The sequence below is a fragment of the Engystomops pustulosus genome, chromosome 7, assembly GCF_040894005.1.
Source record: "Engystomops pustulosus chromosome 7, aEngPut4.maternal, whole genome shotgun sequence".
Classification (NCBI taxonomy): Eukaryota; Metazoa; Chordata; class Amphibia; order Anura; family Leptodactylidae; genus Engystomops; species Engystomops pustulosus.
In genome coordinates, this window is record NC_092417.1 from 87,222,194 (window position 1) to 87,239,698 (window position 17,505).

The window sequence follows — 17,505 nt, forward strand, 5'->3', positions numbered from 1 at the left end:
GTACCCTAGATGGTCTAAAAAATAGTGAAAAAAAAAGTTTAAAAAATAAAATTTTTTTATAAAATGTTAAAAGTTCAAATCACCCCCCTTTCCCTAGAACGGATATAAAACATAATAAACAGTAAAAATCACAAACATATTAGGTATCGCCGCGTCCCAAAATGCCCGATCTATCAAAATATAAAAACGGTTACGGGCGGCGGTGACCTCCGAGGCGGAAAATGGCGCCCAAATGCCCGAAATGCGACTTTTACACCTTTTTACATAACATAAAAAATGAAATAAAAAATGTCGCACAGACCTCAAAATGGTAGCAATGAAAACATCGCCTCATTTCGCAAAAAATGACCCCTCACACATCTCCGTGCGCCAAAGTATTAAAAAAGTTATTAGCGTCAGAAGATGGCAAAAATTTTTTTTCTTTTTTGTACACATTCGTTTAATTTTTGAAAATGTATTAAAACACAATAAAACCTATACTGCGATCGCACCGAACCAAAGAATAAAGTAGGTGTGTTATTTGGAGCGAAGAGTGAAAGTCGTAAAAACTGAGCCCACAAGAACGTTTTTTTTTTTCAATTTTTCCACATTTGGAATTTTTTTTCAGCTTCGCAGTACACGCCATGTTAAAATAAATAACATCACTGGAAAGTAAAATTTGTTACGCACAAAATAAGCCCTCACAAAGGTCTGTACACGTAAAAATGAAAAAGTTATGGATTTTTGAAGTTGGAGAGTGAGAAATGAGCCGAAAAAAAACCCTGCGTCCTTAAGGGGTTAATACTACTGTATTATGCTGCAGATTTTCCACACCAAAATCCGCATGTAAAATCTGCATGGAATCAGTAACCTGTGAAGATGGCCTAAACAAATTGATAAATCTGCTACAGTTTGGAGAGAAAAGTACAAAAGCGTGTTCACCCAATGGTCTCTCAAGTCCTGTTAAATGCAGAAAAGAAATTAATAAATTGTTTAATTATAGTAACCCGTTTGCTTTACAATTTACTCGCAGAGACCAATAAACAAGGTTCAGTGGTTAAAAAAGAAAGGCAAAAAACACAACTTTGCAAACTCCCCAGCAATACAGTAAGTAATAAAACCTTGATTTTGTTTTGACTTCAGAGGTAGAGGTTTTATTGCGTAAAACACAGAATAAACTGTACTGTTTCAAAGACATTTTATTCTTATAAGAGAAAAACAGTCATTGCTGGGGAAAAAAAAAACATGTAATACTTTTTGTACCAGAATAAAGTTATGTCAACTGATTTTAATAATAAATAATGACCGAGAATAAAGTTAAAATACAAAGTCCTCTACTTGTTACAAGCATAGCAACAGATTCCTCTACTCTATCATTCTCATATGTTCTTCTAAATGGACAAATGTTCATTTTCTGCGTAGGAATGTAGACAATATTATTATGACCAGAACTACAGACAACAGGCATTACAGAGGAAAAAACATGACATGTTTATATATGAAGAGCATGATAATGTTCAGAAACTGACAATGTATCACTGCCGCTGTCACTTGCCAGGACTACAATTTACAAATGATCTTGAGTAGGGGGGAAAAATGAAAAAGTCTCAAGATACACAAACGTCACACATAACAGTAGATGTATCCAGTGTCACGAAACCAAATTATTGCCGCTCTCATCTGAAAAGTCGCAGTGGACACAAATATACTGTAATTGATTCAAAGTGCGAGAAATGGATTTTTTTTTTAATTATTTTTGCAAATATTTTTTTTTTTGCTTATATATTGAAGGCAGCGGCGCAAAACACACAAAGCAAGCGATTGACATTGTCACCAAACACAGTAGTGCACTTAAAATTCTAAAGCTTACTACAATCCCAAAAAGATGTAACATATATTAATCTTTTTTTGTTATTTGAGGATCTCTGAAACAGTTGCATTTCTTGAGTTTTTCTTGACTTGATATAAGTAAGGCAGTGAGAACTATACTAGAAAATAAGAATTAAATAGAGTAAGCAGCTTGCTCTACATGAAGCGAGTCCATTACATTATGACCTCCCCAAAAAAATCACAAGGGTGTCTTTTCTTTCAGGCAGTATATGTAAATTGTACTCTTCAATCTCCTGAGATATGTTTCCAGTCTCAGAGCGGAGCATACAGAATTCTATTTTCATTGATTGCAGTTCAGTACTTTTGCAGAACTGCTTTAGGCAGAGTTAAAAGTTTTTTTTTTAAGGCTGTTGGGATCAACACCCTGCTCTCAGCCTTCTTGAGATACTCTGTTCTACTGAGTCATCTTTTTTTATTATTTTCAAGACATTCCTACAGTAGTTCTAGCAGATTTAATACAAAGCACCAGTTCTGTTTGTCTCACCAAAGAGTGTAATTAAAATCTGAAGAGCTGTGACTGAATCCTTTTAATTAAAATGCAACAATTGGAAACTCAAATAATTGTAATGGAAGAAAAAAAAATTAAAAATAAACAAAAATTTGCAAAAATATAGAATATATTTAATCCAGAAAACAATGCCCAAACTCTGCTTTAGACTTAAAAAAGCTGTATAGAACTTTTTTTATAAAGCTTGGATCATATCTAAACCTATCTTCTTCTCAAAAAATGAACTATTACTATAAATAAAAAACAAAAATAATAAAGATGAAAAACTAGTATTCCTTTAACTAGCATTTCCCTTCTACTATTTAATGATACTAAAAATATAAGATTTCTAAAATAAATTTAAATTCTTTAAAAAAAAACAATGAATACTAATTTATAATTATTTATTATTATGTGCTGACAAAGGCAGTATATTTTTCTAAATGTGGGTCTTATTAGAATAATCTGCTTGGCTAAAAGAGACATGGAAAATGGAATATTGTATTTTTGCTGTAGGTCAGTTGTGACCCCAGCTTGTGGGCTGTCTTAGATTTCTCTTACAGTGCGGTTGTAACACCACTTCAATTGATTTCTTCTCTGTAATGACAGCTCCAGTCAGACTGGCACCGTGGCAATCTACCAACTCATCTCATTACTATGCTCGGATAATGACAAAAGCTGGTGTCATATTATAAAGGTGTTTTCAAATATGAAAACACAGTACCCCTCCCCCACTCTCTCTCTCTTCAAGGCAGCCTTGAATCAGTTAGACAGTATCAGTTTTCTGATAAAAGCATTTTGCATTGGACAAACATTACTCAGAAAGTCCTATGATGCCATACCAGCCCCCTGGTTACATCTATATAATCTTAATTTACATGGTTTGGAAGTTCTGGTTGCCAGGTAACAGTCCAGAAGCCATGTCTTAAGAGGCGGGGGGATATGGGGTGGGGTTGTAGGTTGCAATATTCAAAGTCTCCTGCACATGCTTGAGGTTTTCCATCCCACAATGGTTAATGGATTAGTGAGTCAATAAAGTCATTTTGCAATATAGGGATTGCCTTTATAGAACAAATTATTCCTGGGCTTTACTGCCTTCTGCTGGAAGTAGTGTAGCACTCCCAGGCTTGGGAGGTGCCAGTTCTTCAGAATTCCCAGTAGTCTCTGGTGGTTCAATCCTGGAGCGTTTAAACCTTCGATCTGGGTATTGACTGTTGTCGAAAGGCATCCGATGGACACAAAGGACATGGGTCTTCAGGTTTCCCTTTTGAGAGGCACTGTATGGGCAGTATCTGCATTGAAAAGGCCTTTGACCTGTGGGAAGAAACAGCGTTATTTAATTTAAATAGAAAAATAACATGTCCAAAGATTCACTGCAATGGAGCCAAATTACTGAGAAGGTTCATTTCCACTCAGAATACCCCCTCCCCCCAGTAAGTGATGGCTACGGACAATGAAAGAAGGTGTGCACTAAGTGTACCCTATTAAATTTAATTTAGATATTGTTTGGTTCCTGGTCACACACACGAAGCCCAAACAGTTTATTAAAATGCCACTGACAAAGCTGCAAGTGGCATTTAAAGTAATGTGGGGCGTACATCCCAGCTCTTTTTTTGTGCCCCAATTTTGGTGAGGATCGCCACTCCTCATGACATCACAGAGAAGCACTGATTAGCGGCAGTGTTGAGCTGGAACTGGACACAAACTGGATGAAGCTATGAAATATGTGGAGTTCCTGGAGGTCGCCTCAGCAGTTAAATGGTTCAGCCTTCCATTATTCAACACACACCTGGAACGCACATTCCCAGCACAGAAACAAGATGTAATCACCCAGCTTTCCATAGAACATACAATCAGCTCAGCCAAAAGAATCAACCTTTCAAAGCTAGCTGTCAACCAGGGCTTCAAACAGAGCCGCCATGGGTGTGGTTCACAAGCTCAGAACCCATACAGAGAGTTCTGACAGGTTGCCTGGCCTGGTGGCCTAGGAGAGCACCATTGTCACCCAAATATGCTATTGTGTACTGGTGGAAGTGATAAGCAGGAAAGACTGGGACCAGGATTCTATCCCAAGGCATAATTGCCTGGAAGCAATACACAGTTCAGATTCTGTATGGCTGTTACATGAAATATCCTGACTGGTTTTGTAGGTTTATTACTAATGGTTGTATCTCAGTTATCCTGCCTGTGATAATCCAGAATAGGATAAGAACCCCTGACATCCCATGTCCACATTGCACCACACATTCTGGACTGGTAATGTAGCAGACTGTAATAATTACAGCAGTCACTGTGATATTAATGTCAGTAGCACCAGTAAAAGTCCGAGCATAGCCCAGGCCTATGATATACCATATTTTGGGACTATAAGACAGACTTTTTAGCAAGAAAATCTTTCTAAAATTGACTGTGTTTTATAGTTCAAATGCTAGGAGGATCCAGCTCTGTCATACCCTCCTGATTGCTGTCCTGGAGGTCGGGTGAAACGCTGATGAAGCATTGTACCCGATCTCTTAGAAAGCAGAGTCTCTGCACTGCTCTCTCCCTCTCCTGACAAGTGTTTCTGCAGAACCTACCGTGATGTCAGGAGCATGTGATTGATCATATGCTTCCTGCATCACTGCAAGATCCTCTCATGCTGCCAGTGAATGGGGACAGAAAAGGAGCTGTGACTGGTACGGCGCAAGAAGAAGTGGTGTTTCTGTATAGCAGTGTTAAGCATGTGTGTATAGCAGTGTGAATGTGTTCCTGTGAGTGTATAGTAGTTATGAGTGAGTGTGTGTATAGCAGCTCTGAGAATGTTCCTGTGGGTGTATAGCAGTGCTGATTGTATTCCTGTGTGTGTATAGCAGTGCTGAATGTGTCAATGTGAATGGATGTGCTTGTGTGTGATGAACAGGGATTTTTTAATTGTTTTAATTGGCTAAATTTGGGGTGTGTATAAAAGTAAAGTATGCCTTATAGTCTGAAAAATAGGGTAGATATTTATGAATATTGCTAATACAAATAATTATCAAATATTTAATCTTAAATACTAATGAATAATTATTGAAAATTACCAAAATATGATGTTATTCCCTGATTTCTGCTGACTGGTTGGGACGGTTAATAGACTAATGGGATGCATACATTTCTAGCCCATTCAATGGATCTAATTGTATCCATTACCTGGTGTTGTTCATGCATACTGTATGTCTGATTAAATACATGTATGGGATCAGCTCTCCAAATAAAACATGATTGTACCCCATTTTAAGGAAGAAAGAATGAAGTGATTATACAGTATCTGGAGAAAGACTTTTCTGTATCATTAGTAATTGCATAAGATCTAGAACATAAGCAAATGTCTATGATAATGACATGAATACAGATGAGGAACATTTTATGAAAGAGTCCCCCGAGTGAGTCTGATCCAAAACAATTTTACCTGACAGCCCTATTTAGAAAATGGGCCACAATGCTAATTACAAAGGCAACTTGAGTTTCTTAAATGAGGAATAGGAAATGATACTTTGCACTGATTTTTAATAAGGCACAAGAGATTTTCCTGAATAAGCCTCAAGGTCCAGTAAAATGCTAAAGACATCAAGACATACCTTATTAAAATGTCAGACATTTCTAGTGGGCTGTACAGTCATGATTCTCTGGAAGGAAATATGCCAACTCTTGTTGGCTTTATATGAAGTGATAATGTAGCAAGTGGGCCAGTGTCATTGCATGTGATAGTTATCCTGAAATGACCATCCAAGCACATTGGATCAAGCAAACCAATGTCCGAACATGGCATTAGCGTAAGATTGAGATTGTCCAGCTCAGATGAGTAAAAAACTCATTTTAATGCAAACTTGTTAAAAATACATAACAGGATACCTCCTATCACGGAAAGACACAGAAAAGTTTAAAGCCTTATCGTTCCAGATTTCACTCCTTTTTCATGTACCTCAAGTTTGCATTAGTTTTTTACTTTGCTGAGTCCTGATCAGTACTAGACATTGTCACAACTGATGACCAAAGCAAATACTTACTTGAGAAATAAAGAAAATCTTCACAAAGAAGTTCATAAAGATTAGCCTAGCAACATTCTGCAGAAAGCTCCCTCCAGTGGTGCATATGTATCTAAGGTTTTATCATTTAAAGGAAATCTACCAAGAAAATTTTTAAGCTGCGGCCATTTTTAAAACAATGCTAATAAGCCTGGGGGCTCTGGCTTTCGGATTTTGGCACAATCGCGCCGACTTGTATACGACACAAGTCGGGGGCGGCCTGTCGTACAACCCGACTGATTCGAACTAAGCGCGGGATTTACAATTCAAATTGTGTCGCAAGACAATGCACTCACATACACTGGGAAGAAGACGGTGAACTCCGGCGGACCTCAGCGGGGAAGTGACACATGCAGGGAATGTGTCCAACAGAAAACTGGAACACTGATTTTAGTAAATGTGCCCCATTGTCTTTTTACAAGAAACCAAAGTTTTTTAGGATGGCAGAAAGTAATGCAGCGTTCAGAAAAAATTTCCTCCCGTTAAACAAGTTGCATAAAATGATCTGTCACATTTCAGAGCGAGGTGATGATTTATGTTGATGAATGCAGTGTCATGCTAGTTTCAGCTATGAGAAAACAATGGAATTAGATAACTTATACTGCTTATTCATAATCATGTTTTATGGCACAAACTGGATTTAAAAGTATGTAAACTGAGCACTCTAACTAACTTTGAGATAAAATGCATTGAAATTAAAATTTGCAAGTGATTATCCTGGTGAGCTTTGACAAACAGGTCTCCCCTGAGACTACTATACAGACGTTTTCCGAAACATTATCCCTTGTCCAATAGGAGATAACAAGCTGATAAATGGGGATCCCAACTGGAATCTCATTCTCACTGAATGAAACAGCAGGTCAAGCATGCATCCTGACACTCTATTCTATACTATGGGAACTTCGGAAATTGTTCAGGACAGCCCTCGGCTAACTATGGGAGTTCCTGATATAGCCAATCACTTGAACTGTAAGTGAAGCAGTTGGTGGCTGCAAAGTATCAACCTTTGACTAAGGACCTTGAAAGCCATAGACACAAATGTATAATAAAGTGGACAAAGACTTCCACCACCACCACAAGAATCCATTTTAATTCCAAATAGTGATGTAACCATACAAATAAAACACCTAGACGAGCTCTAAATAACTATCCTACCAAAATAGTTTGATATTCTGCTAATTTTGATGGTTTTAAAACGCAACAGTCTACCCAGGTCTGAAAGCGAGAGATTCCCCACACATTTTTTTTTTATATTCTAATGTCGAGTTTTTTCCAACAGCTGTCTTGTTAATTGAAAGTTTTTAAAGTTAATTACCTTCTGAAATGTTGATCTGTCAGGCATCGTGTCAAGATGTATCAGACACATTGTAGCCTAGATATGACACCATTTGTGGTGCCAATACCCTTCCCTAGCTCTGTATGTTTTGAAAACATGGCTATGGTGACAACCATTTACACTGTGCTAATTAGGTTTATATTGGCTTCAATAATATGATTTATGCAAGCACTGGTGTTGAAGTCAGCATGCCATAAACATGTGGAACAATTGTCTACACAAAAGCTCCATCTTTGTTAAAATGAGTAACAGCAATTAATATGCGACATCTTGTCAAATACATTAGTTTATCTGTCTAAGGCCTCATGCATACTGGTGTATATGTAAAATGGGCTGCAAACACGTATTATTTTGGCCATTGGACATCCGTCTGGAGGGCAATGATGCCCCAGTTGATATCCATAGGAATATCCATGCCTCAGAGCATAATAGTGCACAATAGAAGTCTATGGGGGTCGTGAGCTGGCCAGTATTTGTGTGGACATCTCATGGCCAAAATTGATTGTCTAATTAGTTTAATAAGAGATTATTGCAGCATGTGTTCAAAATATAAACCATCATTTAGTCCCTAAATGGCTGGGGTAATACTAGAGAAGCTGGTACACACATGGTCATTGATGCCTTTTGACTTTTCCCCATCCACTGGGCTTACTGTTCAATGGAGAGCATATTGTACAGTCTAATCATCATGTGGCTGAATGGCAGGTAATAGGCATATAAAGCTCATACAATACTTAAAACTGGCCAATGCATATCAACAAAACTTAGGCTTGATATGGGGATGAAGATAGTCGTACTGAATGAGTAAATTTTAGAATGTAAATTCTATAGCAAATTTAATGGAAATGAATTGTGGTACCAAAAATACTGAACTCCTTGGCAGAAATACTCATTATCATAGTTATTTTTAACCAATAGCTGACAACCAAACATAAGGAGATTATATCCATAGTTCCAAAAAGTCTTTTGGAATTAGAAAAATAGAAAAAAAAATTATGGTGTCCAGTGTAACCCATGGAAGGTGTCCCTTTTCTTTTTTTTGTTCAAAGGAACACTAAGGACCATGTTGTTATGTCCCTGGATCATTAGAAGGGACTAATCAGGGCACAAACCAATCTAAAACCAAAAAGCTTATGTCTGCAGAGGAAATACATGATGCAGGGATTAGCAATTGCAAGATTGCCTAAATAATGCAGCACCTATCATGCCCTCCACAAAACAAAACCCAATTCTTTATCAATTTGATCTGAAAAACTGGTATAATGCCTAGTACGAGTTTATAAGGTGTATCAGACACCTGGAGTGCTTCTTTAGCTAATATCTAGGATTTGTCCAGCATTTCACAGAAATATATATATATATATATATACATATATATATATATATATATATATATATATATTATTTACATAAACAGACCTTTTTTAATTCATCAAAAATTATTTTGAAACCATACTAATTTACATTTCATGCAAAAAAAATCCTCCTAATAAGTCTGTTTTCTTGTTACTGTAACTCCCCCAGCGATCATTGCAACTTAACCTCAGGGCTCCTAGCCACCTCTGAATATAGAGACTCTCTTAGTAATTCAAGCACGGTCCATTTGTTTTATTGCCAAATTATTCCTGATTATTCCAAGTCTGTAATGATGTAACGTATATGAAATTTCGGACTGACAGTGCAGCGGAGTCAGTACTGATCATAATAACTATTCCTCTGTACCTATTAAAGAGAGATTACAGTCTGCAGCACACAGGGCAGGCCTGTAGCTGGAAATAATTACTTATATTAATGATTAAACAATGTAAATAAGGCAAACCCCCAACAAGGGAATTTGGTAGAAGTAAAATAAAATCTCTTTCTAGAAGGTTAACATTTCAAGCTCCTTTATGTCTGGGATCAGTAGAATAGATAATGTCAGGATTTCTATATAATCCTATTAGTCGGACATCTTGGATAATGTCAAGTGTAATACATGTTATAATGTAAAACCTTAAGACATGATTTTCACTGTTTGTGGTGAACTCTAAAGGATTGTATTAACCCAGTGGCCATTACCTTAATTAAGGGATGTGCAGGAAATTTACGATACTCTGAGCAAAGAATATTATAGCAGATCTGTGGGATATCGAACAATATCTGAAAAGTGGGAACTATTCCTAAGTGGGGTGTCAGAATGAGGATCTTGTCACAATGAGTTGTGTTATTCAAAATGGCTGACCAAGGCAGAAAACGGAGTAAAGAGGAGAACAGGTTGAATACATACACTACTCTTCCTTTCTTTCTTTACAACTTGTAAGACCTTAAAGAGGGCCTGTCACCTGGGAAAAACACCCCCAACAAATTAGCTCCCCCTCATCCTGTCCCCAGCCCCTTTATGTTTATTGAATTTTTAGTTTTAAACAATCCGACCTCTTATCAAATAAGTATAAAAACACAAATTTTAATAAAAAATCAATAAATATAAAGGGACTGGGGACAGGATGAGGGGGGGCTAATTTGTTGGGGGTGTTTTTCCCAGGTGACAGGTCCTCTTTAAAGAGCAGTCAAACCTGATTGTTAGAAATTTCTGTCACTTTTGAAATTATTGGACAAGAGTACACATATGTAGATAGACTGCATAACAAACTCATCGCTCCCAAAACAGCACCACACACATCCATTACAATTTACACAGCCAATAGACAGGATTTTTTTTAAATATTTTAAATAAAAAATGCAGCAGACATGTTTTTTTAGCTCTTCCACAAGCTCTTAGAAAGTTTATACTGAGCTCAGACAGTTATAGTATATGATCCATCTACTATGCCATAAATGTGCAATGGGTGTTTTATGATCAGCGCCCTATAGAAGAAAATGGTGTAATCATTGCATGAGTTCCAACTCTATTCACAGTTATCATGTCTCGAAATCCCAGGAGGTGAGACCTCCACTTACCAAACATGTCCAGCTTATCCTACTTGTCTGATGCTAACGTATGGGATGGAAATACCCCTCAAATCCTCAAATCTGTACCTAGACTTTTTTTGTGTGATTTATTTCTGGAGAGAATATTTTGAGTCTCCATTGGCCAGTGTGTGAGGTCATATATATAGCATTTATGCAGACACTGGAAAGTTGGATGTTCCTGTATTAAGCATCAGACTGCTAGTGGCTCAGTCACAGAAGATACAAATTGGTTTCATCCTCTCTGGTTTGCAGACAGCTATACTCCTGTGTGGCACTTGGAGTTTATGATCTTACATTGGACGTATTTTATATTAAGTCATAAAAGAGCGTTCTTCTATTCTTTCCTTGCCTCGTGCTCTTTCTCTCTCTACCCGCCAAGATATTGTCTAAATTGAAAGGTGTCAGTTTTTTTGCCTTTCTGTGGCATCATCCGGAATGAATGGCTGAGAAGATGACAGATGTTCGCAAACGGCCGCAATGAGGCATGCCAATGCTCCAGTCTAATCCATTCATTTCACCACCGTCACATAAACCAAAACAAATGGGTGCAGGCTACTATTATCTGGGAATACGGCAGGATCTACTTTGTTTCATTATTTACTTCGATGTACATTGTCTGTTGGTAGAGTGAAGATGATAAGGCGGTTTAACCTTTTCACTGCTAAGGATTCAATAATTGTGATTTGTCTTGCTTGTTGCTTTCAACAGCGGCAGGAAAATGACTCATGAAAAACTAGGGGATGGAGCACAGAAAAAATGGCTTCTATCAAAAGCTATCAATACTTGTAGGTGGTAAAATCTTTTAGATAATCCTGTGATGGTAGTGCTATTTGTCAGCTTCCTTTTATGTGAACAGCAATACCAGATGCAATCCATGGACATGAGTGGCGCTGTTTCTCAGGAAATAAATACAGACCCAAATTGTTTTTATCTTCCAACTTGAAATCTGAACGATTTTCAGTAGTTAAATATGTTTGGACACATACATAAAGAAATCCAAAGGTTTCACCATTTCCTAAAACAATAGCCTAAACACCAGTTGGCATCACACTAGGGCTAACATTTATAACCCTAACATTACACTCCCATCTCCAAGAGATCTCCAACTGTTCTCTTGAATGGCCTGCCCTAAACAACCAGACTAATACCCAACTTCCACATGTGCCATAAAAATACCTATCATGTTACAACTTTACACCTTATTTTTTAACCTCATAACTACACATCATCCCCAGGAATTTACAATGAAAATGACCTAATAAACCACTACCAGTATGTTGCGAAGCAGCTAAACACCTTCCAGATCATGTCTTTTCATGACCCAGAGTGGTGGCATCATGCAGAGAATGTACTTTGAAGTGGGATATGAATTGGCCGTATAAAGTCAAGGGGGTGAAGATTTTAACACTGAAGCACTCAAGCTCTCTCTTCCACATAAAGCCCCCTTAACTGCAATTGATGGTCCTACATCCACACTAACCAGATCATCTAAAGTCCAATGCATGATATCAATCGCAAAGGGTTAAACTCTCCGCCTCCTTGACTTTATACAACCAATATACATCTCACTTAGAAGTTAATTTTCTGTATTATAGGTCTGCGTAACAGTGAATAGTTGTGTGTGTGTAATATTCTGTGTTCTAGAGCTGCTAGTGGTAGAGAGGAGAGCTCAGCCTTATGGGAAGTGAGGGTAGCTGCTTGGCACTAGTGATGGTAGTTGATGTCACAACCAGGCAGTGCCTGCCCACTTCAGAAGCAGCTGAAGATAAGTTTATAAGTAACGCTTATAGATATTTATCTTAGGCTATGAAGAAGCCAGTAGCATGATATAGTTATTGTTGGAATTGTTGTCAAAGGCTTTCTCCAGTCCATATGGTTTACTAGACATAGTAAGATAAATATGAATCAGATACTATGTAATAGTTTACTATATAATGTATATATTACTTTCTTCTCCTTGTGGTGATAATGGGCATACTGCTGAAAAGTAATCTCTACATAACAGGAATTGTTTTTATAAGTGAAAGGTAAAATTAAAACATTTTTTATGACATATTCCCTTGAAAAGCCTCTGTAACTATTTAAAATAGATTATGATTAAAACCTAGAAGTGAACCCATCCTATAATACGCTAATGCTAGCTTCTGTACCTATACAAGCAATGCAATCATGTAAAATCAGGAGTTTCGGATGAAATTTTATTTCTAGTTTTTACAATAAAACTGCTGCAAGAAATATTTCCATTTGCATTTAAACATTTGCCTTTTTAAATGAAACCCAAAATGTAAAGAAACCTGCAACTCTTCGACGTGTTTAACTTGCCGCAGTCATAAAATATAGCAGCTCTTTAACTCTGTGATTTTTGTGAATAAATGCTACAAAATTGCAGATCTACATATGAAAAAATATAGACAGGAAACATTAAGTTTTAAAAAAATAATTAAACCTATCGTTTCTGTAAGTATATTTCCTCTGTAATTACTAACCCCATGGTGTGCCTGTACACAATAAATATGGGCGTTATAAAAAGTAACACGTTTAACCGCAATTTTAATGAGATCTAAAACACTTTTATTGCAGAGGCTTGGAATTGGGTGGTGAGGCTGAAGGGGTTAATTGCGTAGGAGGGTTTTCTGCTAAAGGGGTTAATTAATCTGCTTGGAACAAAGCTTCTCAAACTGTCTCTTATGTGCAATTGTCTCATTTGATTCCTAATCTAACATTTTTTTTTAGGCTAATAGGTAATGCATTTTTAATGCCAAATAAAATGGCAAATATCATAAAAGCTTTTAACGGCCTCTAGTCCCTCCTCCTTTTATATGTGATTTTAACTGAAGAGCCGACTGCATGAAATATAAAGTGTTTGACGGTGATGCATCCTTCCACGTTGGCCAAGTAGATCATTCTGACATATTGCTTGGCTCCTTCTAAAGTATAGTAGGGAAAAGTTCACTGCTTTATTTCTGAAGTAGACGTCACCCGATTTACCCACATTCTAGCTGTTCACTCTTGGCCAAGCACTGCAGCAGTGTACATATTAATTCCATAAATAAGTTGCTTTAATTAAGGTGTCTAGATGCAGAACTATTAGAAAGACAGGAGACATAAGTTAGCAAGTATCTGCATTTGCTGTAATAAACAGGATGAGTGCACCACCCAACCTTGTCTCAGAAGGTAAAGTCACCAAAAACCAGGAGAGCGTTGAGAAAATTATTTTTGGTGTAATTTATAGACCCCCTAACATCTCTGAGGAAATAGAGGGTCACCTATATAAACAGATGGAGCGGGCTGCACAGGGGGGGACCGTTGTGATATATATATACACACTCACCGGCCACTGTATTAGGTACACCATGCTAGTAACGGGTTGGACCCCCTTTTGCCTTTAGAACTGCCTCAATTCTTCATGGCATAGATTCAACAAGGTGCTGGAAGCATTCCTTTTGGTCCATATTGACATGATGGCATCACACAGTTGCCGCAGATTTGTCGGCTGCACATACATGATGCGAATCTCCCGTTCCACCACATCCCAAAGATGCTCTATTGGATTGAGATCTGGTGACTGTGGAGGCCATTTGAGTACAGTGAACTCATTGTCATGTTCAAGAAACCAGTCTGAGATGATTCCAGCTTTATGACATGGCGCATTATCCTGCTGAAAGTAGCCATCAGATGTTGGGTACATTGTGGTCATAAAGGGATGGACATGGTCAGCAACAATACTCAGGTAGGCTGTGGCATTGCAACGATGCTCAATTGGTACCAAGGGGCCCAAAGAGTGCCAAGAAAATATTCCCCACACCATGACACCGCCACCACCAGCCTGAACCGTTGATACAAGGCAGGATGGATCCATGCTTTCATGTTGTTGACGCCAAATTCTGACCATACCATCCGAATGTCGCAGCAGAAATCGAGACTCATCAGACCAGGCAACGTTATTCCAATCTTCTACTGTCCAATTTCGATGAGCTTGTGCAAATTGTAGCCTCAGTTTCCTGTTCTTGGCTGAAAGGAGTGGCACCTGGTGTGGTCTTCTGCTGCTGTAGCCCATCTGCCTCAAAGTTCGACGTACTGTGCGTTCAGAGATGCTCTTCTGCCTACCTTGGTTGTAACGGTTGGCGATTTGAGTCACTGTTGCCTTATTATCAGCTCGAAACAGTCTGCCCATTCTCCTCTGACCTCTGGCAACAACAAGGCATTTCCGCCCACAGAACTGCCGCTCACTGGATGTTTTTCTTTTTGGGACCATTCTCTGTAAACCCTAGAGATGGTTGTGCGTGAAAATCCCAGTAGATCAGCAGTTTCTGAAATACTCAGACCAGTCCTTCTGGCACCAACAACCATGCCACGTTTAAAGGCACTCAAATCACCTTTCTTCCCCATACTGATGCTTGGTTTGAACTGCAGGAGATTGTCTTGACCATGTCTACACGCCTAAATGCACTGAGTTGCCGCCATGTGATTGGCTGATTAGAAATTAAGTGTTAACGAGCAGTTGGACAGGTGTACCTAATAAAGTGGCCGGTGAATGTATATATTCTACCAGTACCTTAAAATAATTAGTAAATTAAGTAAAAGCTGAGTCAGGGGCCATATTGGGGCAGTTTAATAAGTATAGTTGCCCTTTTTGTGAGTGCTGAGATTGTACCATCCAAAGAGTAGTTTATTGGAATTAATTTACCAACTTCTTGCATTATTGTTTTTTTTTCAAATTGCATTTGAAAATTTTGACAATTACTATCATTAGCCTCTATTCTTTGCTATTCTCCTCATGGTTGCCCATGATGTCAGCATTTTGCTGTTTATCTATGAAAACTTCTGAGAGATTCAGCAGAATGGTTAATAATGGTTAATAACTGCTGGCACTTAGTGGCGGCTGCTTCCTGCTCATTCCCATGTATTGTTACTCTTTCCATAGCTAGCAGTAGAATCGTGTGTCTGTGTCTCATTCCTCTACCACCTCCTCCTGGTCCCTGTTCTCTTAATCCTAATTCCTCTGTGAAGCTGCACCTTCATTCCTTCAAATGACAACAGCTGTTAGACTTATTCATTATATAGATAATGGGGTGATTTACCAGTTTACCAGTTTTCTGGCTTAGAGGCAGTGCAAGAATTTGTGAATATGCCCCCTCCAAACCATGTGTGCGTGGAGGAGGTGTAGAGGGAGCGGTGGCCAGTGGTGGTGGTGGGCATGGGGTGTTATTGCTTCTTTTGAGAAACCATCAAACCTTTGTTGCAAACTTTTTTACTGCTTAAATTCTCATTGGATAAGCTGAATGGCTAATAGGCAAAGTTTTTGGAAAAACATTGGAAGAAGTGGGACCCCAAAGACTGTGTGGCTCAGAAGATTTGTAGCTTCAGAACTGAAAAAATTGACAGGCCGACCTCATATAGTATCAGGATGTAATTTCCTGTTGTAATGGCACCTTGTGTATCCTGCATCTTCTAAACTTCATATTAAAAATTTGAAGAATCTAAAAGTTTATTATATATCTTTTAGATAACTATCAGTTTAGTTATCAATCAATTCAAGAATGTAAGCATTACAGAGGTTGCTTATGTAGACATCACTGGTAAGCAAACAAATCCCATAGTTTTCTTGTTCGAGGATGAAAGCATGACGTTAGAGGGTTATTCAGGAGAAAAGCTGTCTACTCTAAAGGATCCAGCCAGCTATTTAAAAATGAAAATGCTATAATGAAAAAAAGCTATAAATAAAAAAAGCTAAAGGGGCTCATTTACTAAGGGTCACGGATCACACATTTTAATCAGACTGTTTGCCGTTTTCAGGGATTGCACGTCTTTGACAGGTATTTAACAGGTGTCTGCGCTGGGATTGTGTGGCATGCGATTGCTCAAACTGAGCGCAGGATTTAACATTCAAATTGTGTCGCAAGACAATGCACTTACATGCACCAGGAAGAAGAAGGTGAACTCCGGCGGACCTGAGCGGGGAAGGGACACATGCAGGATATCGGGCGCACGATCTTAGTGAATCGCGCCACAGTGCATTATCGTTGGACAATGCACTTATGGTGCACTTATGGGGTTAGTAAATGTGTCCCATAATGTCTTCTCTGTTCCCTTTGCTACCTAGTCCCCCACCATCCTGCACTTTCTGGTATTGCTTTTTTTTCACACTGTTGACTATATAGAATGTATTTTTGTGTTTACTTAATTTACTGATTTTTAAAGCCATTTCTTATTTCTTTTCACATTTCATGAAATATTTAAAAAATACAATGAAATATAACTATTTCCCACTGTTGGCCACTAGAGGGAGCTTCAGCTGGTTACAGTGGTAAAGCACAAAACACATCCCATAGGAAAGTAGGGATAGGAGTCAACCCAATCTCTTATGACCAAGAACTAACTCTTAAGAACATCATGAAATGTGAGATACCTTTTCTGGCTACTGCAGTGATGCACATGCAACTCTTAACTGCAACAGATCCCTGCAGCAACCGCATCACCACCCATGCATCCCAGACAAATCTCCATCTCATCTGATGCAGAGGTAAGTGGTCCAGGCAGGAATAGCAGTGGGCCATGTGCTAAGGACACAATTTTGGTCTACAACTGCTTCATTAGTATACAGATTAAATTGGGAATTTATCAGAAAGACATACCGTATTTTCCGGGCCATTAGGCGCACCGGAATATAAGGCGCATTAGTCCGATGCGCCTTATATATGTAATAATTCCATATATAAGGCGCATCGGACTATAAGGCGCAGGGTCGGGGGCGTGGCGGAGGTCCGGGGGCGGAGCGGAGACCCGACGGGACGAGACGCCGAGACGCGGAACGCGGGGAA

The 17,505-nt window shown here is 38.4% G+C and overlaps 1 protein-coding gene across 6 annotated transcripts in view; it reads right to left on the bottom strand.

Moving 5' to 3' along the window:
- Positions 1 to 1,169: 1,169 nt before the first annotated feature.
- Positions 1,170 to 17,505, bottom strand: part of ZNF536 (zinc finger protein 536) — a 472,346-nt gene continuing 456,010 nt past the window's right edge. For 4 of the 6 annotated variants that reach the window (XM_072117182.1, XM_072117181.1, XM_072117184.1 and 1 more), the window contains exon 9: positions 1,172 to 3,670. In XM_072117182.1, the coding sequence (XP_071973283.1) occupies positions 3,432 to 3,670 (239 nt within the window). In that variant the 3' untranslated portion in view covers positions 1,172 to 3,431. Of the gene's footprint in view, positions 3,671 to 17,505 lie in introns of all 6 variants that reach the window. The other 2 variants (XM_072117185.1, XM_072117187.1) reach the window with 2 other exon arrangements.